Here is a 16,608-nt window from a genome sequence, read left to right on the forward strand (position 1 = left end):
ATCTTAAAGAGGCTTCTCGCAGTCAAGAGTACGATTTGTTTGTTCTTTGTTCGTTTTCAGTGCGGGAATTCATTCTTCAGGTGCAGGATTTAAAACTAGAACTGTTGACAGGTGTGTTTGTTGTTTTGTTCGGTTTTACTCTTCTATTAGAAGCTATGTACGTGCAACACGTTTTTTCAACAACTTTCTTAAAGCTGGAGCTGAGTTTACCTAATTTATTCCAGTGATGGTTACGAAAGCACAAAGTGTGGAAGAAAAATTAGTGCAATGTGTTTCTATGATGTCATCTGAATGTTTAGAACGTAATTAACCCCGCTGCTTCTGGCACACCTATAGCCTCAGTTACCGTGGGTTTTAAAAACGTTGACAACACGTATGGGGGCACTTCACTTGCACTTACCCTCCTCCTGTCCTTGGGGAAAAAAAACATAAAAACAAACAAACAAAAGAAAACTGCTATCATTTTCACTGGATGCTGGGTATCAGTAATTTGACGTGGGGACTTGGGGAAAGGAAGAAGGAAGATGGAGGAGGGAACCACACAGATGAAGAGACACGGTTTAACTTTTACTGTGACAGGAACCGACAGGGCATCACGGAGGGAGGGGACCCTGCAGTTCCGGGAGGGGCAGCTGTCCTGAGCAGGAACCCACAGCAGAAGCTATGGGAGAGTTGGGCTGAATTTTCTCTCTCCTGGGTTAGCTCTTTTGTTCCTGCCTGTCTCGCAGCTGTGAGAGTCCTTCAGGCAAGAAGCAACAAGTTGCTGGCTGAGGCTGCTTCAGTGTCTTGTGGGTAGGGTGGTTTTGTGCGAGGAGGGCAGAGGGCTCCTGTGGCTCCTCCTGGACCTCAGTTGCCACCTGCAGATTTTCTTTCAGTGGAATCTCCCACTCAGTTAGGAACTACGACTTGAGACTTGTCTTCTAGCCCTCCTCTGCACTGGGCACTCTCCATCTGAATATCTGGCAGCCAGGCTTTGGGTCCCTGGCCCACCGCCCACCTCCGCCTTTCCCTTTTGTTGTCTTCAGGCCTGTGTAATTGTGAGTCAAGTCACTGGGCAATCGGGTACCTTCAGAAAAACCCCGTGTTCTCGGGCAGCTACTGTTCATTGCAGTTATTGCTGCCAAGAAAGGAGGGCATCAGGCTTAAGGGGACTCATCCCAACCTTCCTCCCAGTCCCAGGAGTAGTCCAGCATCCTTCAGAGAGGCTCGAATGGAATATTCTATGGGCAAGCTAATATCACCTCACCTCTGCTGAGGTGGGAGCTGGTGGGTCCTCCCTGTTAACTGTGCATCTCAGTGTCTTTTCTCCAAGTGAGCTTGACCTTGAAAGGATTGTCACTGTGAACCAATCAGACAGGAGTCTCCTTCACTGGCTCAGGGTCAGGAGAACAAACAGGTAAGAACTGCTGCTCTACCTTCTACCAGGAAAGACTCTGAACTAAGGCAGTGCTTTGCACAGAGTCCTGGGGTTCTGTGGCTTCAGGCACTAATGGGAAATCAAATGTTTTCTCTTTCTAACTGCTTCTCCTCTAGGCCATAAAAACTCTTTTTTCTTTCCCTTCCTCTACCTTCCTTCCTGCTATCCTACCTTCTCCCCCCCCCCCTCGCCCCACCACCTCACTCTCTCTCTCTCTTTCTACCTCCAAGCTCCCTTCAGGAGTTGCTACACCTTCAGATTGGGACATCCTTCCTCATTTGCAAACCTCAGCTGTGTCTGGGGGCAGGGCTTCTGTGGAGCTGCCAGGAGCAGAAAGAAAGACTCCCAAGTAATAGTGCTACATCACAAGTCAGATGTAGGGAAACTGCAGGCAGATCAACTGGGATGTGCTGGTTACCAGAAGGCTCCCTCCCCAAAGGACGTGAGGATCAAAGCTGACATTTTCTGTCCTTGGTAAGTTTTGCATGGTTTGGTATCTGAAGCACATCTGAGAACAGGTAGGACTGAGCTCAACTTTGCCTTGTTGGATGAACTTCAGGTCTGTGGATTGGGGGTGGGGGGAGCATCTAATTGGAAATCCAGGCACATGTGTCTCACAGCCATGTGGGCCGTGAAGGGGATCGTCCATCAGACATTTGGAGTAGGCTTGATTTTGGAATGCGGTGGATCTGATTGCTTCTTGGCAGCTTTCCTTTCCCAATTATGTTTGGCTTAGTCTAGTAGTCAAGTTACTTTACAGTCCCTAAGCTGATCCAGAAAGCCTACAGAGGGGACAGAAAGGATACTGTCTCCAAAGCAGACTTGGTGGTGGGAAAGGGAGGGCTCTGGCTGGATTGGAAACATTCACTGAATAAGCCACAATCCTGACCAAAGAAAGGGACTGCGTATTATATTTGGCCCTCTGTTAAGTCCAAAGACTTAATGAAAATGCTTCTCAAGAATACTGGTCGAGTAAGACTGACATTGGTGTGCGTTTTCAGTTGTTTTATTCCCCACATGTAGCTCAAGAAGAGACATAACAGGTATTTTGAATTGATTTTATTATAAAACATAGGATTTCCCATAATGAATATATGTCCTGGTTCAAAGATTTAGAAGTCTTAAAATCTAGACTCAGTATGCTTCATTATACTAGTCAACAAATACTTTGATATAGGAGCTTCAATCTGAATGTGGTAATTCTACCAGAATGAGGCTTTTTATAAAAAGTTTTCTTTTTTATAATTTATGAAGGAAGTGTTTACACAAAATTTGATACTTTAAACAAGGTAGCAGGCAGAATGTTAAACTTACTCACGAGAATGGAGAGTTTTTTCTAATGGCTTTGTAGAATTCATTGTCCACAGGAGTATATTCGTGAATTATTAAGTAGCTCAGCCACTTACTAAATCAAGCTTTAAAAAATAAAAAACAACAGTTTCTAAGTTGAAGGCCTTTAGGTAGCAGATGTAATGAGTAGAGTATGCGTATATTCAAATGATTCTAAAGTTCAGACACACAAACACTCAAATACAGCCTGGTCAACCTTTACCTTACCAAATGGAAATGAGTTGAGTTTTATGATTTAAAGGTTGATATATAAAAAAATAGTAATTCTTTCTAAGCCTTTATGGTGGAATGTCCGGAAAACATCCTGTCCTGTTCTTCCAGTGGTCGGATGGTGAGGTCAACTAACAAGCAACAGACTTGAGATCTGGCTACTATTTTAATAGTACATTTTTTGGTAAATTAAAATTATTGCCTGGGAAATTACTTAACCACAGATTCTCCATGATGTAGTTCAGTGTAGTGGTCAGGCTCCTATTTCCTCTGCTTTCAAGTCAGGTATTTCACCTGTCCAAGTTCAAGATCACCTGTAAAATAGCAGTGACAGCACTGAACTCAGTGTTTCTGGAGGATTAAATAATTAGTATAATCAAAATCATTAGCAGAGGGGCCAGAACATAATAAGCATTAAATAAATGAATTTATATATACATCACACACACACACACACACATTCCCATACATTCTGCATGTTTTTTGCTTTGTGATCATTTTCTGATCCTACCACCTAGAAGCAGGAGGACAGACATATTAAGAGAATCCTGCGGTCTGATAGCAGGTCTGATGACTTACCTAAGGAAGAGGAGATGGAAATTAACAGATACTGACATTTGATAACATGAGTCTACTCTATTCTTTCCTTCTCTTACAAAAAAAAAAGGTAAAAAATTATATCCTTTTGTTTTAGGGGTCAGTAATCCAGTAGATGAATCAGGCTTCTTGGATGTACATTATTAATTTCCATTCGATTTAATTTTTATATATAGTAGTTGTGGAGCTTCTACATTAACTTCTTGAGAATCCCATCCAAAACCCATGGTAAAAATTAGTACAATTAATTAGTGTTTGAGGAAATTTTGTGCTCTCTTTTATTAGAACTAGGAAATGTTTACTTTATATGTGCACAGTGAACTGGCAAACCTAGGTTTGGAGCAACCTCTCCTACTAGCCAGCATTGCGGGCTTGGACAAATCACACCCAGCATCTCTGAGCTTCCATTATCCTTGCATATCTGATGAGGGCACTGAGCCCAGTGATATCATGAGTTGTTCCTTTCAGGCTCTGAGAGTTCTCGTTCTAAGTTCTTTTATTTCCAAGATCAATGCATGAAACAACTTTCAGAACTACTTCCTTGAGTTTCCAAACAGTGCTAGAGAAAACCAGCTGAAAGAAGTTGAATTTATAAAAATTTTTAAAAAGACAAAACCACACCCATTGCCGAAGTAGGATAACCTCTAAAACAGACAATTTAGTTGTGCCAAACAGAAGTCCCAGATAAACTTCTGTAACTCTGAAGGGGAAAAATACAGTGAGTCAGTTAGGAAGGAACACACACACACACACACACACACACACACACACACACGATGGGATTAAATTAAAAGAAATCTATCCTATCAGATTAGAATCCCCCTAACCCAAGATTTGTTTTCCAGGACAAGGAAATCTACTCCCTCCTACCCAAACTAATCTGATATTTTAAAAACAAAATTATAGCTGTGAGTAACGAGAAGCCAAATAATAATTAAGTCCTAAAATAAATCAGCATTTTTGTTTTATAGGTCCCTTTAATTTAGCAAAGAGGACCCACTGGTAAAATATATATTATATATATAGAGAGAGAGAGAGAGCGATATCTCTCTCTCTAAACACACACACACACACACACACACACCTAGGAATACTTACTTTTTTCTTTTTCTTTTTTTTCTCTTCTTCAAAGAAACACAGTGGTTTATCAGATGGGTACAAGTCTATGATGCTTCATCAGGGCTCAATTTTAACAGGTCATTTGGACTAAATGGAAAAATGGATTTTAACAAGTCACACTTATGTCAAACCTATAAACTTTCAGAAAGAATTTGTCTTTAAATACTGATGATTCTTGATTATTCTTTCTTTTTGAATGTTCATCACATTTGTCCAGTAGAGCTTTAAGTAAAACAAGGCTAAGTTAAAGAAGGAACCATATTCCCATTTCTCTCTGCTTTTTTTGGGGGGGGGGATTACTATTCACATTTATCATAAACTGAGAAAGGAATTGTGAAGAATAGAAATGACCAGACAAGCTCCTTGATAGATACCCAAACAATTTAACCTGAGCAACACCCAAGTCTTTCCAGTTCTTCCACACTCTCCCTGGTGCCTGGGGCAGCTCACATCAGGCTCTGGTCCTGACGGCACCTCCTCTCTTGAAATACCCTCCAAAGGATCTCCATTTGGCCAGGCAGGCTGGGGGAAAGAGTCAGGTTCCCCTCTAACTGGAAGTACACTTTTTCCTTTCCAGTTCAAACATGTTAGCTAGAACAAGGAAAGAAAGAAAAAGAGAGAGAGAAATGGAAAGCTTCTGATGCAGGTTGGAATATAATTAGTGTTGGTTGGTACAGATGGCTCTAAGGTGTGATCACTTCAATGGTAAGTGGGACATGGACACAGTGCCATCTTTAAGTACAGAGACAATGTATATTATAGGGGAAAACAATGTATTCATTACCTATATATGTGTCAAGTTTCGAGTTTTATAAAAACCCACTAATGAACAAATAGGAAATGAGTGGAGTCTGAAATATACACTGACATACATGGAATTGTGATGATAAAAATAAATGAAAAGAATCTTTCCTCTTAATTGTCTTACTCCCTTGGAGAACTTATGATGGATTCTACTACCATCTGTATGCTGATGTTCCCTAGCCTCTTTCTTCTGCTGCTTATTCAGGTAATTGCAGTGTATTTTTCATTGGGTTTTGATGAAGATTCAATAGGTCATTGTATCTGAAGCCCTTAGCTTGTATGTGAAGCCCTTAGCATATGATTGGCATGAGCAGGCATTTGGCAAATGTAAACTTTTACTATTATTACTAGTATTGTAATCTTACCATCAATATAATTAACACCAGTATTCTTATTGTACAACCAAGCTAGTTATTCTTTCTTAAGACCTATAAACAGTTACCACTATTCTTCCAAACTCCCAAGGTAAAAATAAATAAATAAATAAATAAAAGTTAAAACATTTCTTTCCTCATTAAGGTACTAATTCCCCTTTTCCTTATACTAGAAATGTTATAACTGTGCTGTACTGTATAATTTGAAGCCCCACATTTTGAAAGACATTTAAAACTGGAAAGTAACCATGCATCCTGAAAGGTATAGAATTAAGAGATCATATATTATAAAGAATAGCCTGAAAAATGGAGTAGATTTAGAGAAGATAGGGAATGAAGGAGACATGTGATTTCAGTTCACTGTATCTGAAGGACTATTACCATGGAATAAGTACATCCTATACCGTTTTGAAATCAGACCAGGGCCAATATGTCAAATGTATTTTAAAATGTAGCTAGGTTGGGGTGCCTGGGTGATTCAGTGGTTTAAGTGTCCTGACTCTTGATTTTGGCTCAGGTCATGATCTCAGCATTGTGGGCCTGAGCCCTGCATCTGGCTCTGTGCTGGGGGTGGAACTTGCTTGAGATTCTCTCCCTTTCCCTCTCCCTCTGCCCTCCCCCCAAACATGTAACTATGTCCTCAATATAAAAAGAGTGAACTTGAAAACTGTATACGTTTATCTTGTGTGTGTAGATATTCTGAGGTATTTTTGCCTTTGATTCTTGGCAAGTAATTTTAGCAAGTGGATAATCCATCACTTTATAAATAGATCAGGTTAAGTATCAAAACGAATAAATAACAAAATAAACAAATTAGGATATATGCATGTATTTTTTTCCTGCTTCTATTTGCCTGTGGGCTCACCATTGTCCATGTTGATATTTATTTGCTGTGAAACCATAACTTTTTCTGTCTCTCATCAGCTTGCCACCCACTGAAAAACCATAGCCTTGTACTAAGACGACTTGTTATAGCTTCATTCTGGTAAACATATCCATATCTCCACATGGCTATCTATGGGAACAAGGAATTCATATGCATTCAGAAGCATTGATCACATCCTGTTAAGACTTCCTCAAATAGACATCCTCTCTAAGCAGGTGTCCAGGAGCTTCTCAGACGACTCTCTGTGCTATTTGTCTCCAGCCTTATTTCCTTGTTTACTTTAATAATTGTCTTACTTTTTTTCTTGAACTCTGGAGCTTCATGGTGAAATCTGAACTTTCTGATACAGCATTTCAGGCAAAAAAAAAAAAAAAGATGCTTAGTATTATTCGAATAGGTTTAACCTTATGTATAAGGAGAAGTGAACTATTTTCTGTATTTAAGTATGATTGTCTACCACTGTAATAAAAGCATGCTTTACACAACTCGGTCAAGGAGAGCCACCCAGGTGCCCCATGGCCAGACAAATTCTTGCCTGTGGGCCAAGTATGGCCTACAGCCTGCTTTTTCTAACCTATGAGGTAAGACTAATTTTTACAGTCTTACAAAAGTTTTAAAAAATAAAACAAGAATATGTTCTAGGGACTATAGATAGCCTGGAAAGCCAAAAAAAAAATCTGCCCTTTTACAGAAAATATTTGTCAACCCTGACTTAAAGAGTTACCACATTTCTCCTTTTTGTCCTTATGTATCATGTGTTATTTAAGGATCTGCTTGGATTATACTATATTTACTGGAACCATCACTGTCCCTGAAACCACATATAGAAAAGCCTTGCCAGCCTTTCCTTCTCCTCTCAGGGAAATTAAACATCCTACCCATTCCACATAGGAACTTATGTTTGCACTTTCTGAAGTCCTCTTACTCAAAATCTATGAGGTAAACACCCGAGTTTGAACTAAATAATACTTTCGATGATTTTTCTAAGTAGTGTTGCCTTTTTGCTATATAAATTATTAAGAAAAAAACGGATGAGAGTTCCTGAGTAGGCATCAGCATGAGGCCCTGTGAATTGTGTTTCTCTTTTATCATTAGGTAACTTCAGTGTGGTTGAGCTAACTGGAGAAAGCAATCTTTTCTTGTCTTGGCCGGCTTCGTAGCCTGACTAAATCATCCAAGTTAATGATTTGAGGAAGTATACGTAAAATCATCACCTAAAAGTTGTTTTATTTTAATGTAGTATATTTTTTAAAGTTATGTTCATGGTACATAAAGTCTTCCTCTCTGTAAGTTTAAGAAAGACCGGGAGCTGTTTTGTCCTCCTTGTCATTGAACCCTCCAGTGTCTACTGCCCTGCCCGATACACAGAAGGAATGTGGTTAACAGTCACTCTGTGTGTGTGTGCGTGTGCATGTGTGTACATGTGTGTGTATGTACATGCCCATGTGTGCATGCCTCCCCTTCATCCCAAGACAGTGAAGTCTTGTTTCTATCATCACATGTCACCTTCTCTTAATGAGCTAATCATTATATGGAACAGGTTAAGAAGTTCTATTTCTTCCATATAAATTCTACCTTTTCCAGCTAAGTTCTATTTCTTTCCATCTATGTTTAGAGTCCTGGCAAGTTATATAGGAAGAAAGTGAGATTTAGAACATTGACAGAATTTCAGAAGGCCCCCTATGTAGTCATTAATAGAATCCTAATCAACACTGAAGTGTTCAGTCTGTAATACCTTGTACTTCTTTTTTCACTTGATTTCCTTTCCTATAAATACTTCATGCCCTCAAAATTTGGTGTGTTTCTTAAAAAAAAAAAAAAAGGAACGTATGTATTCCCAAGTAAGGTGAAATTTCATGAAAATACTCTGTAAAAATATGTAAAAAATACTCTGTAAAAAGATGTGCATTATCGAGGCACACTCTATTAAAACAGAAAATCCCAGAGAACGAATCAAGCGAGACGAGAATGGGACCTTGCTGAGCCTGGGAACTTTTAAACTGCATTTAGAAAATGAATTGTGTAAGTAAGAAAGTAAATGATGGAATAGAAATAGCACAATGTACTGGATTATAGCACCTCTTAAAATAAATAAATAGCATTAAAATTTCCCTCGTAGAACAAGTTTACTAATTTAGTGTCATAAAAACGTGTTTTTCCCCAAAAGACAGGTGCACTTAATAGCACAGATATCATTAGGGACACTTTCAAGCTGTGAAGCATTTTTCTCCCTTAAAAATTTTTCAGAGCCTTTTATGCAAACATAATTATAAAGTGCCTGTGTCATTGGTTCCAAAGTCATTATCTAAAATTTCTGGGGAAAAAACCCAAAAAACAAAGAATTCTTTTCATCTGGATCTTGATTACGCATGTTTATCTTATTTACTTTTAGTCACTGTGTTTCTGTTTACAGCGTATGAAACACTCTGACGAGAACAAAAGTCCCAGCGCTGATAGGCAAATCTCAAGCTTGGGCAGCTGAGCCAAGAACAGGAGCCAGAGTCCACCTGCCTTGTTCACATGCGTAGAAGTCAAGTGCAGGCTTGATCTGCATCAGATTCCTTTTGCCCAGGATCTGTCATAGCAGGTAGCTGACGAGATTTCCCTGCAAGGACCAGCAACATGCACTGTGCCATCCAAAACGCAGCCGTGCTGGAGGGGGCTCATTTGATGCAGGTCTTCTGGCAGGATGGCTCGGAGTCTCTCTACCCAGCTGTATGGCTGCGAGACAATTGCCAGTGTCCCGACTGCTACCTGGATTCTGCAAAAGCGCGGAAGCTCCTCATCGAAGCTCTTGATGTGAACATCGGGATTCAAGGCTTGACGTTTGACAGGAAAAAGGTAATCCATTATCTCTCCTTTCTCTCCCAAGTTCAATGAAGGGATTAGTCTCCGATAACCTCAATAATGAATTGTTTTTCATTTGATCATATGCATAACTACAGCTAGAACCACGTGTGTGTTGTGCTTGGTGCAAAATCAGCACGCTCAGTCCGTGGGAGCTTCTGTTACTGTTATTGCTATTTGTATTACTACTATTTTGAAGAAAAATTGCAGTGTTGCTCATTATTCCTTCAGTACATGGACAGCCTTGAAGACACAATCAGACGATTTCTATAATTAAAAGAACGTTTCTGGGCCTCAGTTTACTCACCTGCAAAATAGGGATACTAGCAACTTGTTCGTACAGATGACATGAGGATGCAAACAGATAATATGGGTAAAAAAGTTCAAAATGGTATCTGGCCTTTGGTGAGCACTCAGAAATGTTTATTGATTGATGTGTTTTTAGTAAACACAAGCCTTGTTGTAGGATTCCCGAAAACAGAGCTCTCAAAACTGCAAACTAGATGTGGCCACCAGCCTGTGTTTCTGCCTTCCACATTCACTAGGATAGTTTTCAGAGAAGCAGGTGTGAACAGCTGGGTCTCTCTTCCCTCTTGTCTTCATCTGGACTCAAGGACTTTACTCCCAGCGTTCACTGCTTGTGAACTGTATGACCTTAGCATTGTTACTTACTCTTACGTCCCTCACTTGAAAAATGTGAATGCTAGCAGTACCTTCTTTCTAGAGTTGTATGCAGGATAGATGACTTATGTCTACAGAGCTCATTACCTAGGATGCTGTTGCCATTGTTACTTATGGTGATGATAGTCTGTCTCGTCATCCTCATTCCTAGTTCTGGATACTCTTGGAAGGAATATTATATTCAATGATACCTGACTTTAAGTCATCATAGAAAGTTTGGTAACAACAGGTTTAGAGGACATAGAATAAGAAAAAGAACTTCAGACCAGTTTTTATTTCTTGTGTGGTATTTAAGGGAATTCAAACCGCAGATGTATCCCCTTGGCTTTCAGTTTTCTTGTTTTCCAAAAGTGTATTCTATGCCTATGTGTACATAAGTGAAAATAAGATAAAATAAAAAATAAAAGACTAAGAGCTAATTGGGTCCCCTGAATATCTTACATTGACTTTCAAAAGCAGAGCAATAGTAAACCAAAGTACATAGAAACATGATAAACAGATACGTAATATACATATACATATACATATACATATGATATTTTCTTTCTGTGTTGCAAGGTTTGTATCACATGGCCAAATGAGCATTACAGTGAATTTGAAGCTGACTGGCTGAAGAAAAGATGTTTTTCACAGCAGGCCAGAGAAAAACTCCAAAGAGAATTATTTTTGCCAGGTAACCTTGCTGTGGTCGTCAATGTCTCTTAAAACTTGTATGGTAAGAAATTTGCTCAGAAGCAAATTCAAACCCTTGTGCTTTGGTTAAAGCATTATTGTAATTTACGCAGGATGTTTAATGATTTACCAGCACCAATCGTTTGGGTAGAGATGAAAGGAAATATAGACATTCTTAAGGAAGAGAAAAAAGTGCAACAAACTTGTATCCTTGTCATCTACCATGAACCCTGGAACACCAGATACTCCTTATGGGACTGCTGCAAAGGAGTAGGGTGAATGAGGAAGGCTTCTTAATTTTATCTAAAGCCACAACAACACAAAATCAACAAAGCAGAGTTCCTGACCTGCTATTCACAGAGAAAATTATGTGATCCCTGAACCCCATGGAATGCTATACACGGCACTGAGTGAGCACAGGAGTGTGTGTGTGAGCGCAAATGTGCATGTGTGTGCATAGCAGGTTTGTGCGGGGAGAGATGAATGGGTCGCAAGAAAATCTGTGACAACAAAAATATATTTTTTTAAAAAGCTGCAGTAGTTAGATTCACTGGAAAAAGACTTTATTCTTGAGCTGAGAGACAGAATTTTAAAAAAACACTTAATACAAATAAAAAGTTAATTATTTACCCTCTGTAATTTGAACAGTGGTATCATAAGACTATGTAGGTCAAAGGCAATTCTATAAATGTCACGATTCTTATGTATTTACCAGAATTTGGACTTCTACAAACACACTAACAAGGCAAATGCCCCTCAACTTTCTTTTCCATTGTTAACCAGATTATTGGACCAGCCTTATTGAATTCTATAACATCCCTTCTGAGGATTCTGGGTCATGCACCAAGACAGAGACCTCGCCTATTGCTTTCAGAACTGAAATTCTCAAATAGGTATAGTGAGTGGTTTTAAATTTGAGTTTCCTGGGCATGGAGATATTACTAATTAATTAGCTTGAACCACACAGCTCTGCCTTGTCCTACAGTTATCAACAGGGCATGATATTGTCCCCTTCTTGTTCAGACACAGGCCAGTGTTGGCAAGAACTAGGTTCCTCTATAGCTTTGTCTCATCATTCCGACAACGGACAAGTTTTCTGTCTAAACTGCCAGGAATCCACCTTCTTTATCTAGCTAGCTGGTGGAATCCAGATGGGCACCCCAGGAAAGACGTCTATCCTGCCTTTCCCCAGAGAGGGGATTATTAGAGTCTTCAAGGAGTCTCCAGTTACATAACTGAGTAGCAATTATCTGGGTCAAATAGCTGTTTCACGAATGTATTGCTATTTTTTATTTATTTTAGACTTCTTCTGGTACTCAAAATATTTTTCCTTAACTCTGCCCTAATTTTGTAATCCTGTTGGATTTTGCTTTCATTTCCTTCAAGTTCTTCTTTTGATTATTTCAGGGAACAAAAGCCAACTTTTTATTATTAAAGCTTAAGTTCTTAAGCATTGTAAAAAGCTACAGCCACCCTCCACCATTAATATTTCTTGATGAATGCAGCTTTGTAGCTTAGCTTTCTCCGTAGTATCAGGCAGTAGCAAAATGGAAATGATGCTACACTCAGTTAAGTAGTGGAAAAAACCAGTCACGGGCTGCAGTCATGAATAATATAAGGAGACCTGGCTGCTATTTAGACACTGGAAAATACTTTAATGATTTAAAACAAGATCAGATTTTTAAAATATATTCTCAAGCTGTGCAGTTGGTGGCGTCAAGGAGAAAGAGAGGGGGCCATTTTTGGAATATTGCTTCTATGGCTTTTTGCCTGTAGAATTTGACACCTTATTGTCCTACCATTGCATATTTTCCAACATTTATACTCCAGAACATGAGAACAAACTCAGCAACGTTTGTGAAGGGGTTTTGTTCTTTGTACTCAGAGGCCATGTTGCCCCTACTGCTCTTTCCCCTCTAGAGTGAAGAAAGACTTTCAAAATCTGGCATCGAGATACAGACCACTTTTCCTTGATCTTCCCTTGGCACTATCTGTCGAACTCAAAAATGAAAAGACCGTGATGATCAGCCAGAAAAAAACTCTTGTCAATGGACAGCCACAGCTGGAAGGAAAGACATGGATAACACTCATTCCCTCATAAATTTCTATTAAGTTGCACATATATTGGGCATCTATTTCGTGCTGGAAACTCTAAGGAAATACCAAGTTAAAAAAAGGCACAGATTCTGTCCTCAAGCATTTATCATGTCGAAGAGGGGGATCCGAGCCATGAAAACAGATATATATATAATATTTTATTTTAAGTGCATGAAAGCCTGCAGAGAAGGTTAATTATAACAAAGAGGAAGGAATTGGAAGAGACAAGAAAGTAATCCTTAGGCAGGTGACACATGAGCTGAATTTTGAAGAATCAGTTTGTCAGGCAAAGATAGTAAGGAAATTCTTGGCAGAGAAAAGGGCATGAAGAAAATCATGGATGTGTAAAATAGGAGATTATGCTTGGAAACTGCAATTTGTTTAATATGGGTGAAGTTAAAATTGTTAAGGCAGCAGAGAAGAAGGAAGGGGCCAAACCATGAAGCAGCTTCATGCCCTACTAAGGAGTTCAGTCCAAAACCCTGCAAAGACATTTTCTCAACATAGAACTCAGGTATATTTCTTTCCATTCATTTTCCAGGCTGATTCTCTTCCTATAGGGCCAGAGAAATGACCTCAGTATCTTTATAAGTTTAAGAAGATTGCTTCATTTTCTTTCGAATGCACTTTTCATCTTCAGTATATCGTTCTGATTTTGACCAGATGTTTATAATTTCTCAAATGCTTACATACTTGTGAATATCTTCTTTGCTTCCTCTATTCTCTGGTTGCATTCTCCCCTCCCCCAGTAGGCCCATTTGGTTCTAGGTTTGTATTTATCTTCCAAAAGAGAGTGGAACAATCAGATCCGTGTTGCAATTTCTTGGGCATGGTCATCTGTATTGGATGGGCTGATGTGGGGAGCAGGACAGGGAACAGGGTGACCATAGCATGGCCTAGAAATAGCTTACAAGAGGCACTACAAGAGAATTTAAGCTAGGGAAGGAGCAGAGATGATGGGGAAGAATTTGTATTCAAGAGAAACATCTATTGACCAGTAGGATAGGAGATTGCTGGCTTTGTTCTATATTCTCCACCAATTTAAAAGCTAAATATTGAAACCTAGCATGTAAATGTTTCCAAACATATGAATGAAAACTGAAAACTTAAGACATTGGAAATATGAAGAATTTTATTAATGTAGTTGTATTTTAGCTTCCATGTCAAATTGAAATGATTATACACTCCTTTTTGTGCTTCACTTTGAGATGCAAAATTCTCAAAATATAATTGATAGAACTAAAAGTGGGATAAATCCATATATCGTATGATCTTATACATAGGAACCTAAATATTTGTCCTTTTTACTAACATTCAGTGTCAGAATGAATGCTTGTTTTCCTATCTTTTTGAGTTGGTACTAAAATATTTATGTACTGTTTTCTGACTTTAATAATACTTGTAATTTCAACTTGAGGTTTAAAAGATTATAATTCAAAGAAAATCTTTTTCCCATGGAAACAGTCTACTCACTTTTCTCAGCAGTCCAGGGATTGAGTATACTATATAGTCAGAAAAGAACATTTCCCCTCAATTTGATATAGCAAAGCAAATCTTAACCCTTGCATTTAATTGGATTACCTCCCATCGGTCCATAGCTATAAACCCCTCTTTTGTTTCAAGAGGAATGTGCCATTTCCGTAGTGTAGTGGTTATCATGTTTGCCTCACAAGAGGAATGTGCCACAGAGGGAGTCAGAACTCTCCTGTAACTGTTAGGGCCCTCTAAAAATCTCTGTGTCTCTCACATGGCAGGGGGAGTAAGGAAATAGCAGAGCTCCCCCTTTCTTGCTATGCATTTCCTTGAAAATAAAGATTTTTTTTCAATTTAATTAATTAATTTATTTATTTTTGTCCATCACCCAGCCACCCCATGGCACAAAGAACAGAGTTGGTCTGGTGCAGAGACTATTTTTATAGAAATTTGTGGGAAAAAAAAATCACTATTTTTTTAAATTAGCAAGTAACGAGCACAGTATGTCTAACCCCAACTGCTAATTCACCCATGTTGCTAAGCCTTGCTCCACACTTGACCCATCCTTGAAACCCCAGAGGTGGGAGTTTGCCATGCAAGTCAGGAATGGAGAGAGGAGGGTATTTGCTTCACATATTACTTGGTAATTATAAAAAGGGCTGGGAGCTTGTTTTTTTCAGGATGCCTCAGCCTGCTCCAACTGGATCAGGGCTGCCAGGTTCTTACGACTTTGGAACAGCTCTGTGAAAACAGCTACGTCGGGGGCGCCTGGATGGCTTAGTCAGTTGAATGTCCAACTCTTGATTTTGGCTCAGGTCATGGTCTTGGGGTTGTGGGATTGAGCACGTGGGGGATTCTCATTTAGTGGGGAGTCTGCTGGAGAATCTCCCCTCTGCCCCTTCCGTGGCACATATGCTCTCTCTCTCTCTCTCTCTCTCTATCTCATAAATAAATAAATATTTAAAAACAAAACAAAACCTGCTGCATCAGAGCAATCAAGCCACCATGTCATGTACCCACATGTATTCCCATCCCAAGAAAGACCTAGTCAACATCCCCTACGTTGCCATTATCCAGGCTCACACTCTGATGCACAGGTGGGAGACTAGCTTCGAGCCTTCGTGTGTTTAAGAAGCAAATCTCTGTTCTGTTTTGCCTGTTCTCTCTGAAATGGACTTACTGAGTTCCAGAGAAATGTCTTCGGGGTGTTGATGAAATGAATACAGGCATCTTCAATGTCTGTGAGTTTACAAATGGGTATTTTTGCTTCATTATTCTTCTGTGCCATATGTATTCCAATGTGTTTCTTTTTTTTCTTTTTTTTTTTTTTCCGAATTACCTGTCATTTATTAGCCCACTCAATGTCTGCATCGTGCTTGACAAACGGGCATAATGGTTAAAGACTGTAAGGCCCCTACATGGATTGTCCCATCAGTGAATCCGAGGTGGAAGACTAACAGCTTGAGAAAAGCCCTGCAGGGCCCTCCAAGCAGTAGACGCCACGGACGTGGAGGCTGTTCCCACAGCCCTCTGCCTAGTTTGGGATCACTTCTACACATTAAGTAAAACCTCTTCCTTTCACCCTTATCTCCAACCATACTTCCAGCAAGAAGACACATAACCACATTCTCAGAGATAAATATTCAAGAGAAATCTATTTTACAACTGATTACATGACAGAAATGCAAGCAAAACAAAAAAAATAGCCTGTATATCCTTATTCCTTTTAAGAATTCTTAAAATAAGAAACATTAATTACATTCTTTTGAAGAAATCAAAAGATGATTTCTTAATTACTTAACAACTTCCTAAAACAAACTATCATTGCATCATCCAAAGTTAATGCTAAACAGGACTTTGAAGAGCTGGTGCTGAGGATATTTGAAAGCCTAAAGCAAATGTATGTTAAGGAAGAATTATTGCAGGATGTTTCTTTTTCAGGTCTTCTCAGTATACTTACCTCATCCAAAATTAAGGAAAATATACTAAAGATTTTACTTTTGGAAAAGTAATTTTCTATTATTATACTAAAGTAAATTTATTGTTTTCCTTCCCCTTCCTTTCCTTTCCTTTTTCCTTTT

The 16,608-nt window shown here is 39.1% G+C and overlaps 1 protein-coding gene across 2 annotated transcripts in view; it reads left to right on the top strand.

Annotated features, from left to right (window-relative positions):
* The first annotated feature begins 1,085 nt into the window (after positions 1–1,085).
* The window catches only part of BBOX1 (gamma-butyrobetaine hydroxylase 1), a 59,965-nt gene continuing 44,442 nt past the window's right edge, over positions 1,086–16,608 (top strand). The window contains exons 1-3 of one of the 2 annotated variants that reach the window (XM_044258987.1): positions 1,086–1,396; positions 9,171–9,598; positions 10,844–10,958. In XM_044258987.1, coding sequence (XP_044114922.1) covers positions 9,380–9,598; positions 10,844–10,958 — 334 coding nt within the window. In that variant the 5' untranslated portion in view covers positions 1,086–1,396; positions 9,171–9,379. Of the gene's footprint in view, positions 1,397–1,703; positions 1,892–9,170; positions 9,599–10,843; positions 10,959–16,608 lie in introns of those variants that run through there. The other variant, XM_044258986.1, reaches the window with a different exon arrangement.

Source organism: Neovison vison, chromosome 7 (genome assembly GCF_020171115.1).
Source record: "Neovison vison isolate M4711 chromosome 7, ASM_NN_V1, whole genome shotgun sequence".
Classification (NCBI taxonomy): domain Eukaryota; kingdom Metazoa; phylum Chordata; class Mammalia; order Carnivora; family Mustelidae; genus Neogale; species Neogale vison.